The 24874-nt window shown below is 37.2% G+C and overlaps 1 protein-coding gene across 1 annotated transcript; it reads right to left on the bottom strand.

The window, feature by feature from the left end:
- Nucleotides 1-21193: 21193 nt before the first annotated feature.
- LOC149155356 (protochlorophyllide reductase-like) lies at nucleotides 21194-24630 on the bottom strand. Its single transcript, XM_089445424.1, has 5 exons — nucleotides 24445-24630; nucleotides 24215-24310; nucleotides 23111-23642; nucleotides 21914-22272; nucleotides 21194-21571 (listed from the first exon to the last, which is right to left on the bottom strand). The coding sequence occupies exons 1-5, from the start codon at nucleotides 24517-24519 to the stop codon at nucleotides 21416-21418; spliced, it is 1218 nt and encodes a 405-aa protein (XP_089301550.1). The 5' UTR covers nucleotides 24520-24630; the 3' UTR covers nucleotides 21194-21415.
- Nucleotides 24631-24874: the final 244 nt, after the last annotated feature.

Genomic DNA, 24874 nt, shown 5'->3' with positions numbered 1-24874 from the left:
AATGCTCTGGAGCCATTTAATAACTTGGGTTGAGTTACTAGTCTTAGAGCCTTGGTTGGACAAATGCTCCAGAGCCCTAGGTGGGTTGAGTTACTAGTTCTGGAGCCTTCGTTTTATAAATGCTCTAGAGCCTGCTATAATTTGTGGGTTGAGTTACTATTCCTAGAACCTTGGTTGGAAGAAACACTCTAGAGCATTGGAAGACTTGGATAGAGACCAATCTGATGATGGTTTTGTGATGTCTGACCGTGAAGTGGAATCATTGTTTCATGGGTTGAGGTGGTTGGCATGTGGAAACCCTAAACAGTTTTGGGTTGATGTGTTTTATGAGATCCCACATTCATGCTTGGAATATGGCACGTGGGTGAAAGGGTGAAGAGATATTTGGCTAAACCATTCTACGTTCGGGTGGAACGTGGTAGCCCCATCCTGGGTTTGGATATTGCATCATCAATATGAGGTTATTTCTCCTTGTATTTCTATTAGTATTATACTGGTTTATAAGTGGATCGTATGGACGTGATTCCCTTGGTATTTTTGTGGCTATTATGTTGGTTATGTATATGTTTTATGATAGTAGTTGTGTATGTCTCTCATCATGTTTTTAATTGTAAATGAATGAATAATATAGCTATGACCTAATGGATGAAACTGCAGCTAATGTGTTGAGGCATCAATGCTTCTGAGAGATTCTCAAATGAGTATGAAACCCTATGCTTAGAACTCTTGTTTACACGTGTAGATTACAGATTTGTGATATGTTTGATGAAATCTTTATCATGGCTAGTAGGGGTCTAGTCAAGGGCTTGTTCAAGTATTTTCATTTGCATCATTGTTTCATTGTTATCTTTCTATTTTGAAGGGGTTAATAAATTTTGGGTAGTAACCTTGACTCTGGGCCTCAAAAAGTGGTTCAAATCATGGGGACGTTGGCACAACACTGAGAAAAATAGTCCCTGGATGCTGGCATGCCTTGTCATGAGAGAATCCAGAGCCTCCTGGATGTTGTCAAGCCCATAACATGGGAGCGTCCAGAGCTCAAGAGGTCTAAAACCTCAGTGGGACCCAGGGGTTGGTTACCATAAATGTTGGGATGGTTCTCAAGGGTCATGCAACTGATGTGGAATGTTATGAAACCAAGTCACAAAAAGATATAAAAGAAAGGTACATGCCTTTGAATTCAGCCTCTTCGAGGGGGCAACCTCCTTTACATTACACAAATGAACAATTCTTGGATGATACAAATGACAAGACCTCCTTTCTATATATAGGAGTCTAAGGGGTCATAATATAATCAGAGCCAACATAACAATAATAATGTAAGGGCACAATAATAACAATATTGGGCTTCTATGGGGCACAATAATAACAATATGGGGACTACATGGGCACAACAATATAATAAGGGGATTGTACTAATAACAATAAGGGGTTACACTAGTAGTATAGGGACCTAACATGCCCCTCTCCTTCAAAAAGTGTTGTCCTCAACACTTGAGTAGTTCTTGATGCTTCTGTATAAAATTCTCATCCTTCCATGTGGAATCTTCAGCAGGTAAGTTCTTCCACTTGATGAGATACTTTGAAATTGATCGATTTCGTAGCTGTCAACTTCTCGGTTCTATGAATGCTTCAGGTTCCAATATGATTTTTCCTTCCTTGTCAAGTTCTGGCAATATTGTTGGAACTGGGATCTTCGGCAACTTTTGAATGAGTTCCCACCCTGCTTTGCCATTCTTCCATTCATCCCTTGCTTTGTTTATCAAATTTGGTTGGATAATTATACCAACCTCTACCATTTCTGCAACCATATGTTCAATTTCACTCCTTTGGGCATATGGATATCTATAAGGCCTGATGTTTGGAGGAACACTTCCTAGAATCAAATGAATAGCATGATCATGATCATGAATACGTGGGAGACCTTTGGGAGTCTCAAATACCTTGGAATGATTGTCCAAAAATTTTTGGAGATCTGTAGAAATAGATGATTTTGATGTGGGAACCATTAACGAACATAATTGTGCAATTACGCCTCGTTGTTCTTTCTTTAGAAGCTTTGTCATTCCGTTAGAGTTGATTATCTTTCCTAGTTTCCTTGTGATACCCCTTAATTCAACTTCCTTTCCTTCCAAAGAAAATTTCATGAAAAGTTATTGAAAATTAAAAGCTATTGTACCCAAGGATTGTAGCCATTAGACTCCTAGTACAACATCAGTACCACCCATTGGAATGGAAAGCATTGGGCTATTCAATACATATTCCTCCATGGATAGCTTGATATTATGGCACTTTCCAGAGCAATTTATGCTTCCTCCACTTACAACCATCACTTGACACTCTGGTGCTGGATATAGGAAGCAATGCAATTCCTTGGCTATCTTATAATGAATAAAATTATGGGTACTACCCAAATCAATCAACACTATTACCTTTTCCTTCTTGATATGTCCTTCTATCTTTATAGCTTTAGGAGCGGTAATTCCGACCAATGCACTACAAGATATGGTCGAATTCATTTCTTGTTTCTCTGGGGTTGGTTCCTGTTGAGTATCCTTTTCTTTTGATGTTTCTTGATACTTTTCTTCCTAATATTTCACTGCTTGAACCTTCTTCTTCTTGATATGTCCTTTTATCTTGAGAGTTTGAGGAGTGGTAATTCCTGCCATTGCAATACAAGATATGGTCAGGTTCATTTGTTGTTTCTCTAGAGTTGGTTCCTAGTGTATATCCTCTTCTTTTGACATTTCTTGATCCTTTTCGTCATTAGGATGCCTCTCTTGTAACAGCTTTGTCCCACCTTCCTTCAAACCTTCCATGTCTTTGTTCAAATCTTCCATGCCTTTCTTCCAATATGCTTTCATACCATTGATATCAGCCTCCATGGCATAGATAAATTGCTTCTCTAGAATATCATTTACCCTTATATTCAATTTTGAAAGTCCTGAATGTGCTCTACCATTGAACCCTTTTATTTGAGATTTATCAATTGGCTAAAGAAGGTGTTGCTCTTGGTATCCTCATAATGTGCTATCATTCCTCCGTGAAAATTGACCACGTGACAAGTGGTTTACGATAACAAAGCCCTTTATACCATAAAAAATGATTTGGTTCTAAATAATTAGATGCAATACATACCTTTTGTAACAGTTGTACAACATGTAGATCAAAATATTTCTCCATCTGTAGTATCCAATTTACTGGATCCTTGTCATCAAACTTCCTCATCTCATTTTTTATTGATTTTAGGAGCTCGATCTTGAAATGACTATAAATCTGTAATTTCAGATCTTTAAGTTATGAAATTTCAACTTGTAATAGCCCTTTGAGTCCTCTTTCTAACTATACAAGTCTGATCGCAATTGGGTTCCCGAAGAAATATTTATTCCTGATCTCCCACGATGACCTAATTATAGACTAGTTCATTAGATTGAAATTGTACGATGTGCCACATGTCACTGTTTCAACCTTAGGTTATGAAAAATATACCCAAAAAAAACAAAGTCCGTCCTCTTTTTGTAACCTCTTACGAAATTTCACTCTGATGATGAGAGAGAAAGTTATGACGATTTTCCCAAAGTCAGTTGTTTAGGATGTAATTCGGGAGTCTGCAAAAACCCTAACTTCCTCAGATCATATATCTGAAATTATAGTGAGCCAAGATCTGAAATTCGGACCTGAGGTTTAGACCGATTTCTTTTCAAATGGGTTTTCTTTAGCTTCTGAAACTTCATAGCGAGAACGTTATAGAGAAATTCCACGATGACCTGTTTTAGATGAAATTCTAGAGATTGAAAAAACCCTAACTTCCTTAGATCATATATCTGAAAATATAGTGAGAAAATATTTGAAATTAGGACCCGAGGTTTAGCGTGATTTTGTTTCAAATGGTTTTTTTTTCACTTCTGAAACGTCACACAAAAAAAAAAAAAATTATAGCGAAAATTCCACGTTTGGAGAACGAAACCCTAGAATCCAAAGCTCTAATACCAAATGTTATGAAACCAGCTCACAAAGAGATAGAAAAGAAAGATAAACTCCTAAGAATCCAGCCTCTTCGAGGGGGCAACCTCCTTTACATTACACAAATGAACAATTCTTGGATGATACAAATGACAAGACCTCCTTTCTATATATAGGAGTCTAAGGGGTCATGATATAATCAGAGCCATCATAACAATAATAATGTAAGGGCACAATAATAACAGTAGTGGGCTTCTATGGGGCACAATAATAACAATATGGGGACTACATGGGCACAACAATATAATAAGGGGGCTGTACTAATAACAATAAGGGGTTACACTAGTAGTATAGGGACCTAACATGGAAGGTCTGTATGAAGTGTTTTCATCGATTCCATTTCCTTCATGTCACCTAGGAGGTTGAATCCAATCATAGTAGCCTCTTGTGACATGTTTACCCTGTTTGGCCGATTACTTGGGTAGATATGGGGGGAGGGTGTTACAAATTGGTATCAGAGCATGGTTCACCCCTCAAACTAGACGGGCGATGTGTTAATCACACATCATGTTTGTTTCATAAGTGTTCCTTATGCTTGTGGTCCATGTGCTTGTTGCATTTGCATGGTGTTGATCATGGTGGAAGTGATGTCACCATGTGAAGGTTGATGGTGTTGTCGTCATGAGTGCATCATTGTATATGAATTTTTCATGCATGTCGGTGTTTATGTGTTGTTATGCATGCATCGTCATGGTTATAATTATGCATGTATAGTAGGTCAGACATGCACTGTGAGGTCATTGTATGCAATTAGGTCATCATGATGTTGTTAGTTGTTATTATGTTGATGTGTTGGCTGAGATAGAGCAAGAGATGCAGATCATGCAAGTGAAGTTGTGGCATTGGACCTCGAGGTAAGAGAATATCGTCATACAGGTATTCTATGTTTGACATGAAAGTATGTTAGTTAATGGATTGTTATATGCATTAGGGTTATATAAATGTTTTTCATTTTATTATTATTAGGGTTACATGTATGATAAATGCTAGTTTATTAGTATAGTCATATGCATGTGTCGGATAGTCATGAATGATAGTAAATTTTTTTTATATGTAGTCTTTTTGTTGTTTTGTGTTAGTTAACTTGATTATTATGTTATATGTCGTTGATGAATATGTTATATGTTAACTTGTAGTTAACTCGATGATTATGTTATATGTTGTTGATGAGCATGATATATAACTTCTTTTTGTTTGATTAGGGTTATTACATTAAGAGCTTGATTTTATATGTATCGTACTAAGTTGGATTGTTCTATGAAAATGGTTATGGTCATGACATTCAGGTATGAGTTAATATGTTTTGATATTATGTCATACTAATCTAGACTGACTTTGGAGATGTGGTTATTAAGTATGAATGATAATTGTTTATGAGTTTATGATGTGAATATGTTAGATAGTTACTATTATGGATATCATGATCTAATTTGTGTTTGAGCTTATGTGTTGTGAAGTTATATTGTGCTAACTATATTGATTGTGCGGATAAGATAGCCTCCCCTGGGATACATTAAGGTATGAAATTTCTTATGTCGTCTACTTTGTGCTTGAATGTTTGATTATGTCGTTTAGATGATAAATTTAACATGGTACATTTGGAAGTTGGTTGAATGTTTAATGAATTGCATAATATGAGTATGTATTCAAATGATATTGTTTTAAAATGATTGTACTAACACATATGTGTTGAGACAGTTGATATGTACTTGAGTGTAAGTAGGTTATAGTTGTAGCATTATGTATAATGAATATGAGTTGACTATGGATTATGTCATGATTGTTAGTCTTTCAAAGGTTGATTTCAAATTGACAAATATAATTGTCTTGATATTTGGAACATGTGGTTGACATATGTAAATAGTTCCAAGAAACATGCTTGGTATTAGCGTGACATGGTAACAATTGATGTGTTTAAATAACTAAAAGTTGGGTGATGTGGTAATACATAGTAAGCCTCGATTACAACAAGGTAAAAAGGTAAAAGAAAGGAATTGGACAAGAATTCCTTTGGCTATGTTTGGAAACCCTAATTCCAAATGAATGAGTGCCTTGCTTACAGGAAGCCTTCTTAACCTTAATCTTGTTTGACATTATGTGGATATGTGATAGATTCATGAACATGTACTTGAAAGGTATATTAGCTAATCTCTAGTTACAGGTGGATCTTTCAAGAGAATTAGCGTCCCTTAAGGGATGGCATGAATGTTTTCCATTGAAAGTAATGTGTTTGGCACAAGAAGGTAAGGTAACCAGTGTATTGTTATGTTTATTTGTGCACTGACATTTATGTGTTGATAACAGTATGATGTAGGGGATTGCATGGAAAAATAAATTGTCATGAGATCTTAAGGAAGGCTCGGGTTGAGAATTCACTTGTAGGCACTGGGAACCATGGGGATGGAGTCATGGTGTCTGTTGCTAGTTTTTTACTTTCGGTATTTGTGATTTGGTTGCACTTGATTGCATATTTGTTATGGCTGGTGCAAGGCCTTGCCACTTTGTTTGTGATGTTGTATTGTTATTTGTCTTCATGGTTTTTTCTTGTTTTCTTCTTAGTCTTGCCTTTATTGTTTTGAGAGTAGACTTGGGATTTGTTTGGTGATTAGGTGCTCAGTGTTTAGCTCAAAAATAAAATTTCTCATATTGGCTCAAAAACTATGCAATTTCGTCTGTCTCTTCAGAAAAATCACAACACAATTTGTTTCATTGAAAACCAAGTCCGGATGAAGGAGAAAAGGCATGTTGTTCGTTTTCCTAAACAACCAAAAAAATCACAAAATAGGATAGAATGATGACATGGTAGTCCAGTCAGCAAGGGGAATATTCTTCATTTTTCACCCAATGGGGTTGTGACAAGTGTCACCTCTGAATTTGCCAGTTTAGTTATGTGAAGGTGAAATTGCCAAGGTGAAATTTGAAAATATATATATATTAAATTCGAATTCATCAGTAAATTTAAATCCAAATCCACATATTTAATGGCACATTTAAATGTCTATGGTAAGTCAAAATATTCGAATGGGAAATATTTTATATATGGTGGCAAAAACATGTTAAGGAATGGGCAGAGGGCGAGTTTGAACCCATGACCTCCCCCTCCCAAACTCTAATACTTACCATTAGACCAAACACACATTTGTTAAAACATTTTCCATGACATTATACTTATTCCTACAGTGTAAGCCGACAGCAGAGCGGAGGGAGCTAGCCCCGTGGGCCAGCTCCCTCACCATATGACCTCACCATATAACCAATGGCTAGTGCTACACGGTTAAGCACGTTTAGAGCGTCGTTAATCACGTTTTAAATTAATTAATATGTTGTTTAAGTTGGCGGCATTTATGGCCGAGCTACCAAATCCAGAACCACCACCAAACTTGGTAGACTTAACTGGAGTCTCCTCCAGATTTAGCAGGGTTTCCTAGGAAAAATTAAATGAAGCATATCTTGCTCAATTTTTGACCAATTTTGGAAAATTAATAGTCAATTTTGGATGATTTTGACCTTATGAAGACATTGGTATAGGTTTTATAAGCAATAGAATAGTTATACATGTGATTTTTCCACAGGGAAGTTCAGGGATGCCTAGAGCCACCAGGGTAGGGGGTCATATCCAAAGCAACCAAAGTTAGTTTTCAGAGATCCAATAGCTATTTTTGGCCAATTTTGAAATTTTGAACACATTGGTGCAGGTATCAGAAGCCATAGAGCTTTGTAAACAATATTTGTTCCACATCTAGCTAATATAGAGGCCCAAGCCATGGAAGCTGGACCAAGGAGATGTAGTCCAGGAGTGGTGAACACCTTCATCAAAACACTGTGTTAATGTGTATCTTTGATGGTTTGTTGCACTATACATGTTTGTTGTTCCGTATTGATTTCTGAAACTATTTTTCTCATGAATGTCTTTTAAAACTTAAGGAAATTTACCTGTTTGTAAGCACCAACAACTAAAGAAACCTGAACACAAAAAGCAAGAAGCAAGCACATGTTTATAAATTTGTAATTGTTATTAGCACAAAAAAACTAATCATACAAAAATAGATCAGTTGGGAAAGAAGGAAGTTAATGGAGCTTGAGACAAGCTTAATGAAACCCAACAAATGATGTAAGGCCCAGATGAATCTCGGTGCATGTATAAGGGCAGTGGAAGGAAAGAGTATGACAATCAGTTGGACTGATTGTGTCCATTGGTGTAAATGGACAATGCCGAGATAGGCATGGGAAAGATAATATATAAAGTTAAGGTGAATGGATTTGAGGCGTCGTATGCCTTGGCTATGTTGGGAATTGTTGTTCTCAATGTTGCGCATGTGTTGCACGCATAAAGGGAGTTCTCTTAACTTTGACCTTATGATATCTAGTAATTATGTTGTGACCATGATTATGTTGATGTATATATGTATAGACATGTATGTATGTACATATGTCATGTCTGAGAAGGTCATCATGGATCACGATTATTAATGATAATAGTTATATGTATATGCATGTATGTATGTTGTTGTCTGACAAGGTTGTTAGGAATCATTCTTGTGGAGGAATGGTTGCTTACATAGGTGAATGAGATTAAGAGGTTCTTGGTTTATGAGGAATCAACTGGAAGAGTAGCCATGAAAAATATACAAGGTGAGTATCATGTGCTTATGAGTTGATATTATGTGATTATATTATGTCTATGTTATGAACAAGATATACTGAGGGGTGCATCAGCGAAATGAAAGTAAGGTTTCTTGGTAGAAACAATGTGGTTTTGGATGTGTCGTACTACTATTGTGCATTGTTGTACATGTTGCAGCTGTGATGTTGTGCGCATGCGATGTTTTGTATATAGTGTGTGTGTGTGTACATGTTGTTTATGCAATGTTATGTACAGGGTGGTACAGATAGTGTTGTGTGAATGTTGCATATGCAATGCTAGGTATAGATGGTGCTATGTACATGTTGGATATGTGGTCCTGTGTACATATTGTATTGTGTGCATGATGGATATGTGATGTTGTGTGCATGTTGGATGTGCAGTGTTGTGTACATAGGGTGCTTTGTATATGTTGTATATGCATTGCTATGTACATATGGTATTGTCTGTATGTTGTACATGTGGTGCTATGTACATATGGTGTTGTGTGCATGATTGTACAAGTGGCGCTGTGAGCATGTGGTGTCGTGTACATGATGTACATGTGGTGTTGTGTGCAGGTGGTGATGTGTGCATGTCATGAATATGGTGTCGTGTACATGTCGTGCATGTAGTGTTGTGTATGTGTAGCGTTGTGCACACAATGTATAAGTGGTACAATGTATATGTGGCATTGTATACATGTTGTGTAGGTGTTGTCATGTACAAGTGATGCTATGTACACGTTGTGCATGTGGTGTTGTGTATAAGTGGTATTGTGTACATGAAGTACTAGTGTACGTGTAGTATTATGTGCAATTCGTACATGTGTTTTTGGTATCCGGTATTATGTATGTGCATTGTGTAGTTGTGGCATAGTGACATGTGTATTCATTGTGTTGTACTCTGTGTATGTATATCTATTGTGTTGTACATCGGGTGTAGGTGTATGTCTCGTTATGTATATCCGGTGTAGGCATATGTATTATGTTTTGTTGTACACTGGGTGTAGGTGTATGTGTGTTATGTCAGGTATAGGTACATGTATTGTGTGGTGTTACACATTGTGTGTGGATGTATGTGTTATGATGTACATTATGTATGTGTACGTGATTATAAAAAGGAAAAGGCACTGGGTGTTTTTTGGGTGTGGCAACTGATCCGATGTATGTACATAAATAAAAAAGGAAGAAGTAAGGATCGATGAAGGATAAGTATCAGTATTTTATTTTAGTTTTATTATACATGTGATTTATGATTTTGGTCTATGATGATTACATGTGATCTATGATTTTGTTTTATGATGCTTACATGTGATTTAGGATTTTGGTCTATGATGGTTGTGTTATGAGCTAACCTGATGTACATGATGGTTTGGTCAAGGATGCTAGTTTGACTTGTTGTGACACAAAGTAAACATGATTGCAAGTGTACCTTATTGATGAGCTACTAATGAGGTATGATTTGAATTTATTTCAATTTATTCTAAATCTAATGGCAGTTATGTGCTTGGTATAGAAAAACATGAAATGTTTGGTTGGGGATTTAAACTGACCACAAGAATTTGCAATAACAAAAGGAATTGGAAAATACAACAGTATGCTGGTAAAGTATTCAGGAGCAAGGCCATTGTGGGACACTGGTACCCAAAAGTGTCCATTGATTGCCATGAGCAGGCTATGACTGGTATGATGGTTTTAAGGTATGGATATGCCTTGGTTTTTGTATTTTCTAATGCGAGGAAGCCTTGCGAAGGGATGGACTGTCCAAGATGGGGGTGCGAGTAGAACGTGGAAGGTGAGTGACTACACGAAAGGGGGTGATTGGATTTCCCAACAGATGGTGTAGTAGAGAAGGGAAGGTCGAGGATATATTGGTTTAGGTCATTAGCATTTCAAGATGTAATGAGATGCACATTGGGAGTGCACCCTTGAACAATGAGTTGGTAACTGTTCATTGAGAGGACAAGTGGCGCATGATTATTAAGTTGGACATTGGATGTAGCTTTGACTGCGACAGTGGATTTTGAACTTCCTAGGAAGGAGGTGAATCCTCATAATACTTTTGAGGGTGGAGGCGTGAGCCTCTAGATTCCCTTATTGATTGATACGGGCATCACATCCTTTTATTTTTTGCTTTAGAAAATGTGCATATGTATATATGTGGTTATTTTAAATACCATAATGAGTTGAGTTATAAAGCTCCAGCAAGTGGTATGGTTGTTATCTTGTCATGTTGTCATGATGTTTTTCTTTTGAGCAGGTATTTCATTGTAAATACTACAACGAGCTAAGTTATAAAGCTCCATGGGAAGTGTGTTTTCTTTTCAGTGGTTTCCTGAGGTCTTGGTGTGTTTTAATGTCGAGGATGGTGTTCCTCAAGGGGCAGGGTTATGTAACAACCCTAGTGAAAATTCCATGTAATAAAAGTTAATAAGTGAAAAATAATACCACGGTTAATGGACACTTATTCCAAGTTGAATGTTGAGCAAGGATATCCTAATGATCATCACTGGATGTGTTTATGGCTAAGGAAATTGGCAAAGGAAAAGGAAAAGGTATTTTTGGCACATTTATTTATGAAAATAAAGGAAATTAGGAGAAAAGTAAGGTGAAAGGTCACATGTTGCATGTGAGGAGGAAATTGAAAGAAAATAATGGAAAATGAAGAAAATAGAGACCTAATTGATAAAAAGGCTTCTGACAATCAGTGGGAAAGCTTGGTTAGTTCATTTTTGGAGCTCTCTCTCTATTCTCTCTCTCTCTCTCTCTCTCTCTCTCTCTCTCTCTCTCTCTCATTCTTGGTCACTCAGATTTTTCTTGTAGCACTCTTGGAGGGTGTGGTTTACTTGGAGTTTTGGAACAAGAAGGCAAAGGAAGAGCAAGAAAGCATAAGAGGACATCAGGGTCAGCAGCTATAGCATATTTGCCTTGCAAGTATCGAGTTGCATGTATGTTTTCTTCACTAGTTTTGGCATGCATGGCATATGCATGTGGTTTATTAGTCATGATATTTCACTGGCATGGAGGATTGCCTAGATTGAAAGTGGATTGGCCTAGCCTTTCCATTTCCTGGATAGCCATGGTGATTATGGATTTATTTCCTTTTTTTGTTTTGGTTGGTTCTCATGCTTCCTTAGTGTGGGTTGAGTTACTAGTTCCTAGAGCCTTGGTTGGAAAAATGCTCTGGAGCCCTGTAACAACTTGGGTTGAGTTACTAGTCCTGAAGCCTTGGTTAGACAAATTCTTTGGAGCCCTAGGTGGGTTGGTTACTAGTCCTAGAGCCTTGGTTGGACAAACGCTCTGGAGCTATGTATAAGTTGTGGGTTCAGTTACTAGTCCTGAAGCCTTGGTTGGAACAAATGCTCTAGAGCCCGGGAAGGCTTGGATAGAGACCAATCTGATGATGGTTTTATGATGTCTGACCATGAGGTGGAATCATTGTTTGATGGGTTGAAGTGGTTGGCCTCTGGAATCCTTGGACAATTTTGAATTGATGTGTTTTATGAGATTCCACATTTATGCTTGGAATATGGCACGTGGTGAATGGCTGAAGAGAGATTTGGCTCAGCCATTCTACGGTCAGGTGGAATGTGGTAGTCGCATCCCGGGTTTGGATTTTGCATCATCAATATGAGGTTATTTCTTCTTGTATTTCTATGAGTATTATATTGGTTTATACATGGATCATATGGCTGTGATTTCCTTGGTATTTTTGTTGCTATTATGTTGGTTATGTATATGTTTTATGACAGTAGTTGTGTATGGATCTGTTGATGCCCCAAAAATCGTGTATCAACATTGGGGGATAACCACCTGGTCCGGACCTTAGTACAGCTCCTTTTCCGTTTGGAATGGTGGCTCCGACTGGGGATAATGGGACCCGTTTCCCAGTAATGGATAAACAGAATGAATGAATGATTGGTTAACTAATCTAATTATAGGCGAATAACTGAATCTATTGATGAAATAAAAGAACTACTACTAATCCTGGGAACTATTGTACTTTTAAAGTGTAGCGCTTGATGATCTATATTTATAAACAGGCATGTAGATGACTCTATTCAATAAACATAGACTTTTATTCATTCAAGATTTACTCTGCTTAAATCGTTAAACAAAGGGATCAGTGCAATATTGCTACACTTTATATATCATCGATACATATATGATCAAAGGAAAGGCATCCCATAAACATCCAATAGTGGAAGGAATAAAGAAATGCTGTTAAAATACATACATATATTCGATAATAGCAAAGGTAATCAAATAACAATTCATATGAAAAGAATGAATTTAGACATAGATAATAATACCATATGAGCTGCTAGACACTCCCAATATCAATCGCTATCTGAGATTCTTCCTTCAACGCAGAAATACTTTCAAACAAAGACAGTAGTGCACATTTTCATAAAAGCTTCCTTGTCAAAATTAGAATAACTGGTCCAGTTTCATAAAAGAATATGGCTGAAGCACAATAGTGCAACTTCAGTCTTTAAGTCAAGTACAAAACTTTACGACCCTTTCTAAAAACATGAAAGGGTCTATAAATACCTAATTAAGCTAACTATCTATGAAACTGAAATCCTACTTAATTGGTATCAATTGATTTTGATAATATTTTTCTCAGCAATCTGGCAGTCGGCGGCATGAATCATCAAGTAGGCTATTTGCCTTTAAATCTGAGCTGACTTATCGCAAGCATCAGCTCCACTTCGGGTGGTTTGTTGAGGCGAGAGCTGAGCTGGGCGGCATAGGTGGCATCCTGAATATCGGGGATAATATACCCGATTGCATCTGTAAGGCACTTGAGGGCGACTCTCTGAGTGTGTGGTTTTACCAAGAAGAACCAATAGGTGTCCCATGTTAAACTGTTAATTCCAGCAATTAATCTTCCCTTTTCCTCTAGATCTGGATAACATGACTGCTCCAATGTTTTCATCGCTGTCAATTTTCCTGGTGTGCATTGGGAAATCATGTTTGACAAGTAGAGAGTGTTATTAACTAATTCAACCAAATTGCTTGAAGTTGATTTGCATCTTGAAACTGCCCTCTCTGCTTTCATTAACTGGGACTGCCATTCTGTAAATAGTATATCTTTATGTGACTCCAAAATTCTTGGTAAATTCGCCGCTTGTCCTTGATCAGTATCTTGCTAGTCAAGAAATGCAGCTATCATTTCTTCAGCTTGATCCAATTCCGTCCTAGCCTTTTCTACTTTATCACTGATGGATGCTGTTAATTCACATAGTGGCTCTGCCTGGGTGATTTGTTGACATAGAAGCTTAATTTGGGCTATCAATGCAGTATTTATCTGTAATGCTTCTACTCTGAATTCAGTTACTTGTGGAACGCCCTTTGTCTTCTCAAGCTGTGCTAATAGTTGAGCAATTTCCTCATCTTTTGATTTCAGCATTTTCTCATTTGCTACCTTCAATTGCGCCAAGGCCTCTGACAATTCTTTCTACTTTTGGATTGCACTCTGGTCAATCCTTTGTTTTTCTGCCTGCAATTGTTGAGTTAGTTGATTGTTTAATTGTTGTTGTGTCAACAATTGCTGTTCTGCCTGCTCCGCTTTCTGCTTTGCTTCAGTTAGCTGTGCTTGTAATAAGAAGATTTCCTGGTCTTTTGTTTTCAATAAAAGACTCACCTTCGATGCCTTATCTATTGTTGCTGCCGAATAGGCTCCAGCATATTGTGACAGTTTTGTCAGGTCATCAGAGGGGTCAAATTCCTCCTTCCAAACCACATTGCCCATGACCGTCTGTTCTGGGAAAAGGGAAGGTTGATCAGTCCTTCTTCTTTTCCTCTGTCGTTTTACTACAGCTTTATGCCTTGGGCTGTAGAAGACATCCAAGGGAGGAATCTCTTCTACCTGCAAAATGATTTGATCGGAGGGGTCCTTTGGTATTATCTCTACTTCTTTTGAAATGGGTGGGCCGCTGGTTCCACTTTGAACCTGTTGTGAAGTGGTTTCCTGTGTGTCTGCTGCTTTAGAAGTTTCAGTGTTCTTGGAACATTCCAGACTACTGATAATAGAATCAAATTACTACCATTCCTGGAGCAATTTTGGGTCAATATGAGTATCCACATTTACTTCAATGTTGGTCTATTTTTTCTCTTTAGTCTGGGTCTCCTCCCGCACTTTCTCCTGCTCTTTCTCCTTCCCTTTAGTCTGAGTTTCCTCCTGTGGCTTCTTTTGTTCTTTTGTTGTAACTGGAGGTTCCTTTGACTGTTGCCGTTCAGGCTCGCTTGACGATGTTGTTGGGGTTGTTGCTAATAGATCTAGAGGTAGAGTTTGCAACCTCTGTTCTCTAAGTCTGTTAAATTCAACCAACCCTTCATCTTGATATTTCATTCTGGCAAATGCCTTAACCTGCATTATTGACTCAGCTGAGGAGAATAGGTCATCAAACATATCTTCTTTATGATCAAATTTTGACAATTTGGCCTGTTCGAGTGCATTATAGGCGACTTTGTTGGGATCAAATTGCCTATTAGGGAGAGTTGCTAGAGTTAATGATTTCATCTTAGTAGCTTCTTTCTCTGCATGTTTGAGATCATGCAAGGTATAGACACCGCATCTCAAAGGAAAAGAGGGCCAGCCCTGCTTTTTATTTTTCTTGAGAGTCTGTGTAACACTCTCAGCAATAATCTGGTAAGTTATTTCCCTCGCCAGTAGTTTATCAGGTATGTACAAAGGAAGGACGTGAGGTTCGGCTTGGCTACCGAAAACTCTTATATAAGTGAACTTTTCCTCCCCGAACCATCTTCCTACTGATGTTAAATCAATCCCAGCTTGGTAGGAAATCTTGGGAGCAGGTTTATCAAAAATAGAATAATGAATAGGTAACATAAAGCCATTGCAGACTTGGTATAAATGGTGCTTATAAGAGGATTTCCATAATTTCTGATGGTATATGTGAATAGGCATGGGGTCTTGCTGAGCACAGAAAATTCAGAATTAAAACACAAGGTATCTAAAATATAGGCACTGTAATAGAATGGGGGAATTAGTCTTTCAGTAACGGGGGTCTTATTTCTAAACTCAAGAACAGCTGTTGCTAGCTTATCTGAGAGAATAGTGGCCCAATCCATTATTTCACTGTTACACGCTGCTTCCATCAAGGGAACCATTTCTATAGTGAAATTAGAAGAGTCGTGCAACCCCCACAATCTACACATCATTATTCCAGCATAACAATAAGGAGAACATAGGGAATCAACCGAGTACTTACTGGAAGATTCATGTTTGTGTTTTGCTGGATTTTGTCTCCAATCCCGTATGGGTTCGGATTCCACTTCATTCTCTTTTGGGAATTTCTCCAAAAATGCCTTATTGTACTTCTTCTCTGGCTCAGGAAAATGATACATTTGCCTTAAATCATCAGCCTTGAATGACCCTAAAATTCTCCCATCTCTGGTGCAGAAGGTTCTGTCCATGATCGGGATTTCCTCAATTACCCATCGCACTACATCTGTATATGGGAGAATTTGCTCCCGAGCTGCTATCCGATGAAGGAAGGAGTCAGCCAGGTCTTTTAAAGTACCATCAGATTTCCGAGTTGAATCTGCAGAAGCTTGTACTGTTGTCACTTTAGGTTCTTCGACTTCAATCAGATTGTAGGTACTTTGCCAAGTAGTTCTGCCGAGACCAGAACATGTAGTATCAGATATCAATCCTTTCTTTTTGTTTGTTGGATCAGCGACGACTTGTCCTGTGGCTGGCGCAACGGAAGCGACTGTGGTTTTCTTAGATTTCTTCCCCATTCTGCTTGAGTTTTCTTCTTTGGATGAATTCTGCACAGAAGTGAAAATGAACGTAACACAGAGAATTGGCAATGAAAACCCAATATGAGAAAGATAAATTGATCAATGCGTGGTGAGGGATTAACTTTCAAAATGGCTACGAATACAATCTATGGGAAGATTTCAGGACTTATTATTACATTAAATGGCCGTTTAAACCTGCCAATCCTTTAAATGCCCATCATATCATTAATCGGCCGAATGATTCGTTTAAGCGTGCCTTGGATGTTTTGGCAGTTGAGCGCAGGTAAATCATTGTTCGACAGATCAAGCTTTTAATATGAATTGATCGTAATATCCCTCTGTCTTAACGGCTTTTTTGAAATCTGCGCTTTTGGCTTTATCGCAATCGGGCGTCGGGGAAAACTTAACTCCTTATGTTGACACCTTTTGAAATCCCCGATCGCCGATAGCGATATCGCATCGCATCGGGAGTATGGGCGCTCTATGAAAACATGGATAGCATACCGCCGATCGCCAATAGCGAAATCGCATCGCATCGGGGTGAATGGCCTGGGGCGCTTTAAGAACATGCATAGAACATTGCCGATAGCGATATCGCATCGACGAAAACCAATGGGCCATTAACTTATGCTCCCTATGTCATTGCGATATGCGATCTTGCGATCGCTTTATCGCAATGATAAAAGATTGATTATTTGTATTATTATGATCAAAATGGGTTTATCGAAAAGGTTTTCATAATGTTTTTCATTTTGTTTTCGGACCTTTTTGAATAATACAATATTGATACCAATCAAAACTAAAAGGGACCCATTTCATATGATAGTTTCTCTAAAGAAATAATGATAAGAAATGGGGGGTTGTTGTAAAGCACAACAGGATCTCATCATGTTTTTACTTGTAAATGAATGAAAAATTTATTTATGACCTAATGGATGAAAATACAGCTAATGTGTTGAGGCATCAATGCTTCTTAACGATTCTTATATGAGTATGAGACCCCTATGCTTAGAGTTTTTGTTTACACCTGTAGATTACATATTTGTGATATGTTTGACAAAATGTTTGTCATGGCTAGTAGGGGTCTAGTCAAGGGCTTTTTCAAGTATTTGCATTTGTATCATTGTTATATTTTTGTTCTGAAGATGTTAATAAATTATGGGAAGTGACCTAGGCTCTGGGCCTGAAAAGTGGCTCAAATCCGAGGGAAGTTGGCACAACACTAATCAAAATAGTCCCTGGACACTGGCATTCCTTTTCATGAGAGCATCTAGAGCCTCCTGGACATTGTCAAGCCTATAGCATGGGAGCGTCCAGAGGTCAAGAGGACTAAAGCCTCAGTGGGACCCAGGGGTTGGTTACTAGAAATGTTGGGATGGCTCTCAGGGGTCATGTAGTTGATGTGGAAGGTCTGTGTAAAGTGTTTTCGTCGATTCTGTTTCCTTAAGGCCACCTAGGAGGTTGAATCCAATCATAGTAGCCTCTCATCACATGTTTACTCTGGTTGGTTGGTTACTTGGGTAGATGTAGGAGGAGGGTGTTACACTTTATTTTATTTACTTGCCTTGCAAGCTTTTTTCTTGTAGTTTTTGACATTTACTTTTCTTCATTTTTCTTTTCTGCGACATGTTTAATGATTTTTGTATGCATCACTATAGATTAGAACTCCTGAAGTCTTAAGACTTAATAAGCTACATAAATAAAACCACATGAACATTGTTTTTTGTTAATGAAATATTGTGGTTTGAAAATTGATAAGCATTAGAGTTCCATAGTCCAATGGAAAGTTACAATCCTTAGTGATTAGTTTTTTTCTAGTATTAATTGTTAGTGTATCCTAGAATAGGCTCTAATATTGCATTTCATGTTCTTTCATCTCTAAGTATTACAATCCTAGATTCGATAATTAAATGTTGGAATTAGAATATATATAATTCTGCCAACACAGGTGTGGGTACATTTTGTGATCCCACTAACCATTATATCAAATCTAGATAGTAGATTGATGAGTGCATTTGGTTTGAGCCTCTGGGAATTGTTGGACATCAATCTCACCAAGTTGACTTCCTTCCACCCATACACTAATAGCCAGACAGATGTCATCAATAGGATGATAGTGCAAATATTGCATATATACAGCTCTAAGCATCCACGAACATGGGATGAGAGTCTCCCTTATGTTCAACACATCTACAATAGAGCTCCCCATAGCTCAACTGGCTACAACCCATTTTAGGTGGGACTAGGATTTCAACCATTGTGTCCCATTAATGTTTCAATGACTCTTGCAACTAACCAAGCATAATCTACTCATGTTCAGTCTGAAGTTGATAAAGCCACCGAGTTTATTGAACACATCTGCCAACAAGTTCATGATATCTTGGATAAAGCTAATCCTAAGTATAAACAACATCATGATCAACATCAGGCGCTACATTAGTTTCAAGTGGGCGACAAGGTTTGGTTGCATTTGTAGAAGCAACATCTTCCTGGAGCCCATCTTCAACCACTCTGATATTGGCCTTACACCATTACCAAGGTTGTGGATGAAATTTTTTTCGAGCTAACTATCCTCCCATTCCTTGGCCTACACCTAGTATTCAATGTAGACTTATTTTGACCTTACTTTCCACCATCGTTGGACACATCAAACATTGTTGTGCAATTGACACCAATAGAGCTCAACCCATATTACATTGAACACGACACAACTGATTGAATCATGGACACACAAATTAAGACCATTTTCCAATAGAGAATTCAACTCTATCGGGTTATCAAAGCTAGCTAGCTCGTACACCAAGGAAAGTGGCTCACCAAGGGCCAAGTTCAGCAGAAGTTTCCCCACCTTATGGAGGCAATCAAGGCAATGGGGACCATTTCTTCCTAAGTGGGGAGGACTGATCCAGGTGGATATTGGTGGCCACCCACCTATTCCACTTGGAACCCCGAACATATTTTTCTACTGGTTTCGTATTTTTCAGCATAATTTCTTATTTCGACAGTTTTCTATTTTTGGCAATTTTTGGATCCTGGACTTCTAGTGGTGTTTTGAGGCTCTAAATGGTGTTTTTTCGGGAAATGAGCAAACATGAGTCTTTGACTATGTTTGTAGTCAAAAGTTGTTAACCTCGGATAAACCTTTCTAATGGGTTATTATGCATGCCAAACGAAGATCATATGCCAAAATTACAACCTTGATAAGTTGACATTTCAACTAAGCCCATCGTGGCCCATACCTTTTGGCGCTTAATCTCCTAGGGTTAGGTTTTGGATGTTTAGGGTTTCTCAATGTTTCTTCATGATAAAAAGGTCTCTGAGCCTCATTATAACATAGTCCATAAGGCATGTAGTTGTCACATCCCTTCTTAGAGATAAACTACCATCGCCCGAGCTAGTTTAATTTCATTCTGCATGTAAACAGTTTCCAACATTTTCTATTTATTAATTGAAGTTATATTTCACTTTATCTATGTGTTTTTCTTTAAATCTATTTTTCATTTCATTCCTTTATAAATTTGTATCAAGAACCTCATGAGATTCACTAGAAATTAGCAGAGCATATTTTGAAGTATATTTAAGTACTTCACTCTTGGTACTTCTGAGCATGTGGGTTTCACATATTATGATTGGATTGGATATGTTGATTATCAAAAGTCCATGTTTGCTTTTTTTTTAGCCCTGGTTCTAATCCTATTACTTGGTCCTATAAGAAATAGTCAACAATTGCATTATCTTCTGTAGATGTCAAGTATCGAGCTACAATTCCTGCTAGTCAAGAAGTTCTTTGTCTTCGACAATTATTGAATGAGTTTGGTGTTTAGTAGGATCATCCTACTATTCTTTGTTATGATAATTAGAGTGCCATAAATATTTCTAGAAATATAATGTAGCGTCAAAGGACCAAACATATCAAGATCCGCATGCATTTCATTGGCCAACTTATCCAAGATGGTGTTCTTAGCCTGGAGTATATGCCTACTAAAAAGAAAGTTTGGTATCTTCACCAAACCTTTGGCATAACCATGTTTTCATCAACTACAACTAATGGTTAGAGTGAAGTAAGTTGTCCATGAGGGGTCATCTTGAGTCCTTCCTTCATCTGCTCATTCATCTTCCTTTTTTATTTCTTTTGTGTTTTGGGGGGATTGGGGTGCGTTCCTACCAACTTTTCTCCTTTCTTTGCATATGAGAGGTTGTATGTGGGTACCTTATCATGCCTTGTTGTCATGACCCATTCTTTTGTTTTTTTGTTCCTCCCAACATTTAATTTATGCAGAGTGTTACAATTTCAATGTAGAACAACATGAAACTTGTAGCCTTACATACCAATCATATCCACTTAATTGTAATGCTTATCTTTCTGTTATCCCTAAACACTCCTTAACTATTATAAATAAAATTAATGTATTGTAAATTTTTAAGTAATAAAAAAAATCCTTTTCTTCAATATTCCTTGTACAAGATTGTAAAAGTGTTTTAGTTTTACAATCTAATCATTTATATATCTACATTATGAAACTTGAAGATCTAAGTCGACAAAAGGCATTGTTAACGATTGCAATGTCTAATGAAGCTTCATGATCAACTCTGAATGGTGTGAATTAATGGTGAAGGTTAAATTCTTCAATTGACCTGTTTACCGATCAAAGAAGTTTTGATATCCTAAATATTCTATCTAAAAAACACAGAGACAACAGCACTTTTAGCCCTTGAGATTGCTTCATAAATATGCATAACAGTTATCAGCATGTAATCAATTGTTAGAACAATATAATCTCCGATCAATTTAACCTCCATTACGCATTGAAAGAAATATTTTGAATTACCACTCGCTACAAAAGTAGGCTCAGCAATTAAAGCATGCCGAGTAATTTATTTCCATGTCTCTTCTCATATTTCTACCTGAAACTAGATCCTCCACGGTACGAAATGCATACAAAGATATGGCAGCCTGAGCTAACTAATGCTATAATCTTGACAACTTAGGAGAATCTCAAGCAAGTCCAACAAGCTTCTCACTAATTTCCCATACTTTTTTAGCTTTGCCTGGATCACTGGCTTCTTCAGATAACTGATTCTCAAAGGAAGCTGAATCGTTGTTCCAGCTCCAATATACACCGGACTTGGTCAAACTTGGATCACTGACAACCTGCATTACACACGATTTATTTAATCAGTTTTTTCCTGTATATATTAAGTATTATGTAGTAAGTGCATGATTGGTTTACTGTTTTTTATTCTATAAATATTAAGTATTATCATGTAGTAAATCCTTTTTATTCTATCGATTGAATTTCACTTTATTATTCATATCTCCAAAATAAAATGTAAAATCAGTAAATCAATCATTGACTAACTACATCATAATTAATAATTAAGTGGCAAATAAAATAAAAACTACCAAACCCCAATAAAACTTAAACCAATAATTAAGTGGCAAATAAAATAAAAACTAGCAAACCCCAATAAAACTTAAACCAGTGATCCATACCTGTGCAAGCCTTTTTCCTGCTTCTTCCTCAGAAACAAATCCTTTAGTAATGTATTTTTGGAAAGGGGGGAAAAGAAGTTTGAACGGTGGGATATGCTCGCGGAAGAGTCCAGTAGTAGCAATGCATCCTGGGTATAGTGATGCAAATGTAATGCCAGTTTCTTCATGATATCGTCTGTGAAATTCCTGCATAGTTAGCATATTGCAAACTTTGCTATCCTTGTATGCTTTAGCTCCGTCAAACTCACCCCCATCGATCATGGGTGAGCTGTTGACTCCATTTAAACGAGCAGAAAATCCTCTCAGGTCACCTAAATTAGCTTTAGGAGGGATATTTCCAGCCAGAGTATTTGTATTACCTGGTGCAGTACATATATGGATTAAAAGAAATATCAGTCCTCGTACCTCAACATATGAGCTGAGATTTTGTAAATCCAACTTAGCATGTTTCATCCTCTAAAACTAACTTATGCTGAATTTTCACCACACCTATGTGTAAACTGCATACAAAAGTTTTATTGTATGTTTTCACAGCTTCTGTATTATCTAATTCAATTGTTTTCTGAAAATATTTGCGAATAGGACAAACAGAAGGGGTCAAAATATTTTGACATAACTCTGCTTTGTCATATTCCAAAATATTTTTAGAATCTGTAATTTAATATGTAGTTTTGTAATAAACATTAAGTTTAAATGAATATTTTTAAATCTTCAACTAAAATAAGGATGAAAAGAAGGATTTGAAGGGATTAAATTTATTTGCATCAGATAATTTGTTGACTTAGATATTGATATTGGAGATATAAATAAAATATTTTATTAATCCTGGAAACTTATTCTATTCTCAAATATGATTGTGTAAATGTTAAAATAAAAATTAATAAACTATACAAAATATTTAAATAATTTGGGTTCATCAAAAAATTACATGTAAAAAAATTAGATCTTTTTCTATTTATGTTAGATCCATATTTAAGATGGATCTATACTAGTTAAATTTGAAACTGATGAAAATCTTTGGATCCCTCTAGATTTACTGTGTAAAACAGATATTGTAAAAGAAATACTACTATTGTCTGTACTTCTAAATGATATGCATAAGTCAGTAAAGTTTAGCATGAGTTTTTCTAAGATTCAAAGAGAGTGCCACAGGAACATTAGATCTCACTGAAAAGGGAAGAAATAAAGGAAATGTACCTGTGATTGATCCAACAATTATAACACGCTTTGATTTGAAATCAGACTTTTTCAAGTCCTCCAACAGCAACCGGGATAGCAGAAAGTGGCCCAGATGATTTGTACCCACACTCAATTCAAAACCCTCAGCTGTGAATGTGGGTACCTTGGCAGTGGGCAAATAAACTGCAGCGTTACAAACCAACACATCCATTGGCCTTCCAGATTGCCTGAAGTTATCAACAAACTGTCTTACACTTTCAAGAGAAGCCAAATCCAAATGCATGACTGTGTAATTCTCTCTGGGAATTCCAGCAGTTCGGGCCACTCTCTCTGCCTTGAGGAAATCTCTGCATGCCATAATAATATGCCATTCCCCACTCTCCCCAAGAGCTTTGGCAGTAGCAAGCCCTAAACCAGAGGAAGCACCTGTTATGATAACATTACCTTTTCTATCTGTCTTTTTACTTGCTGAAGCTTCCTTTGCTTTCACTGGTGCGGCCACAGTCTGTGCCCTGATTCTAGGAACATTAGCATTTCTGCTGGTAACTTTCTGCAAAGAAAAAAAACGAGGAAATATATTCAGATGAAGTAGTTTTCTTGTATATGAAGCAACAATATGGTTATGCATTGAGTGAACTTAAAACAGTTCTAATTTTGTAGATAGTTTTTTGGACCTGAACTGTGTAAGTAGGTTACCCTCCCACTTTTGCATTCTAAAAGTTTCTTTTATCCTGAGGATGGGCAGGGTGTCCGACTTAAACATGGAAGTTTAAGCTTATTTATACAGTTCAGCTCAAGAAATCTATTAATAATTGTGAAATTCTACATTTAAAGTTCTATCTTTTCTAAATATTGTGAATCTTACATGGTGGATTTAACAAGTCTTGCATCTATAAACTATGGGTAGGGTGTCCGACCCAAACATATAACTTTCAGCTTATTTACACAGTTCAGCTCCAAAAATCTATCTACAATATAATATAAACAACTATGAAATTCTACATTTAAAATTCAATCTTTTCTAAATATTGTGGATCTCAGATGACTGAATTGAACAGGCCCTGCATCTATAAACTAAAAAAGAAAGAAAGAAACTGATAATACCGATGACTCATGAGTTACCTTGGCTTGGAGAACAGGGAAACCGAAATCCCTCCTGCCATGTTCAGCCACTGAGACACCTACAAAAGCCGAGTTTGCAGAGGAACTATGTCCTCCCTGCAACCCAAAAGCATATACAATTTTTTATGAGCAAATGTACTGATTTGGTTATGAAAATGATCTAAGCCATTCTTGTGGGCATGCACTTAACCATTTCGAGCTGACAGCTGGAAGTAAATTTAAAGAATCACCTCTTTTTGCAGAGCAAATGCAGCAGAGCCAATGTGTGTTCGATGCAGCGTCCCCATGATTGAAGAAGAAGCCATTCTGCTGGAGCTTGGAAGTAGTCCTGCTGCTCCTCCTCCTGGCTAAGTGTATCCAAGCTAATCGATGATGCTCACTTCCTGCCTCTCCATTATATAGTTGAATGTTGAATCTTCCGCTAGTATCATTACTGACATAAAGCAATTTAACACCAGCAGATTAGTTCGTGTAATTAAATTTTGGAACAATTTGATTTGCAAATGCAGCCCCTTACAGAAATTATTCAGTCATCACGTGAAGTATTGACATTAAAAGGAACTTTCACATCATCTAAATTATCCGCAGGGAGAAATGCAAGTCACCATCATGAAACAAACTCTTACGTCATATATGTCTCATCGTAAAATACTAGATAAG

Source organism: Pinus tabuliformis, chromosome 9, assembly GCF_031772625.1.
Source record: "Pinus tabuliformis cultivar Carrire ecotype Pingquan chromosome 9, CPIR1, whole genome shotgun sequence".
Lineage (NCBI taxonomy): Eukaryota > Viridiplantae > Streptophyta > Pinopsida > Pinales > Pinaceae > Pinus > Pinus tabuliformis.
This window is presented reverse-complemented; position numbering and strand designations above follow the sequence as displayed.

Coding starts and splice junctions, on each gene's coding strand:
- LOC149155356 (XM_089445424.1), bottom strand. CDS start 24,519: ATGGCTTCTTCTTCAATCATGGGGACGCTGCATCGAACACACATTGGC. Junction 23,643..24,214: donor TCCCTGTTCTCCAAGCCAAG/GTAACTCATGAG, acceptor TTTTCTTTGCAG/AAAGTTACCAGCAGAAATGC. Junction 21,572..21,913: donor CAGGAAAAAGGCTTGCACAG/GTATGGATCACT, acceptor TGTGTAATGCAG/GTTGTCAGTGATCCAAGTTT.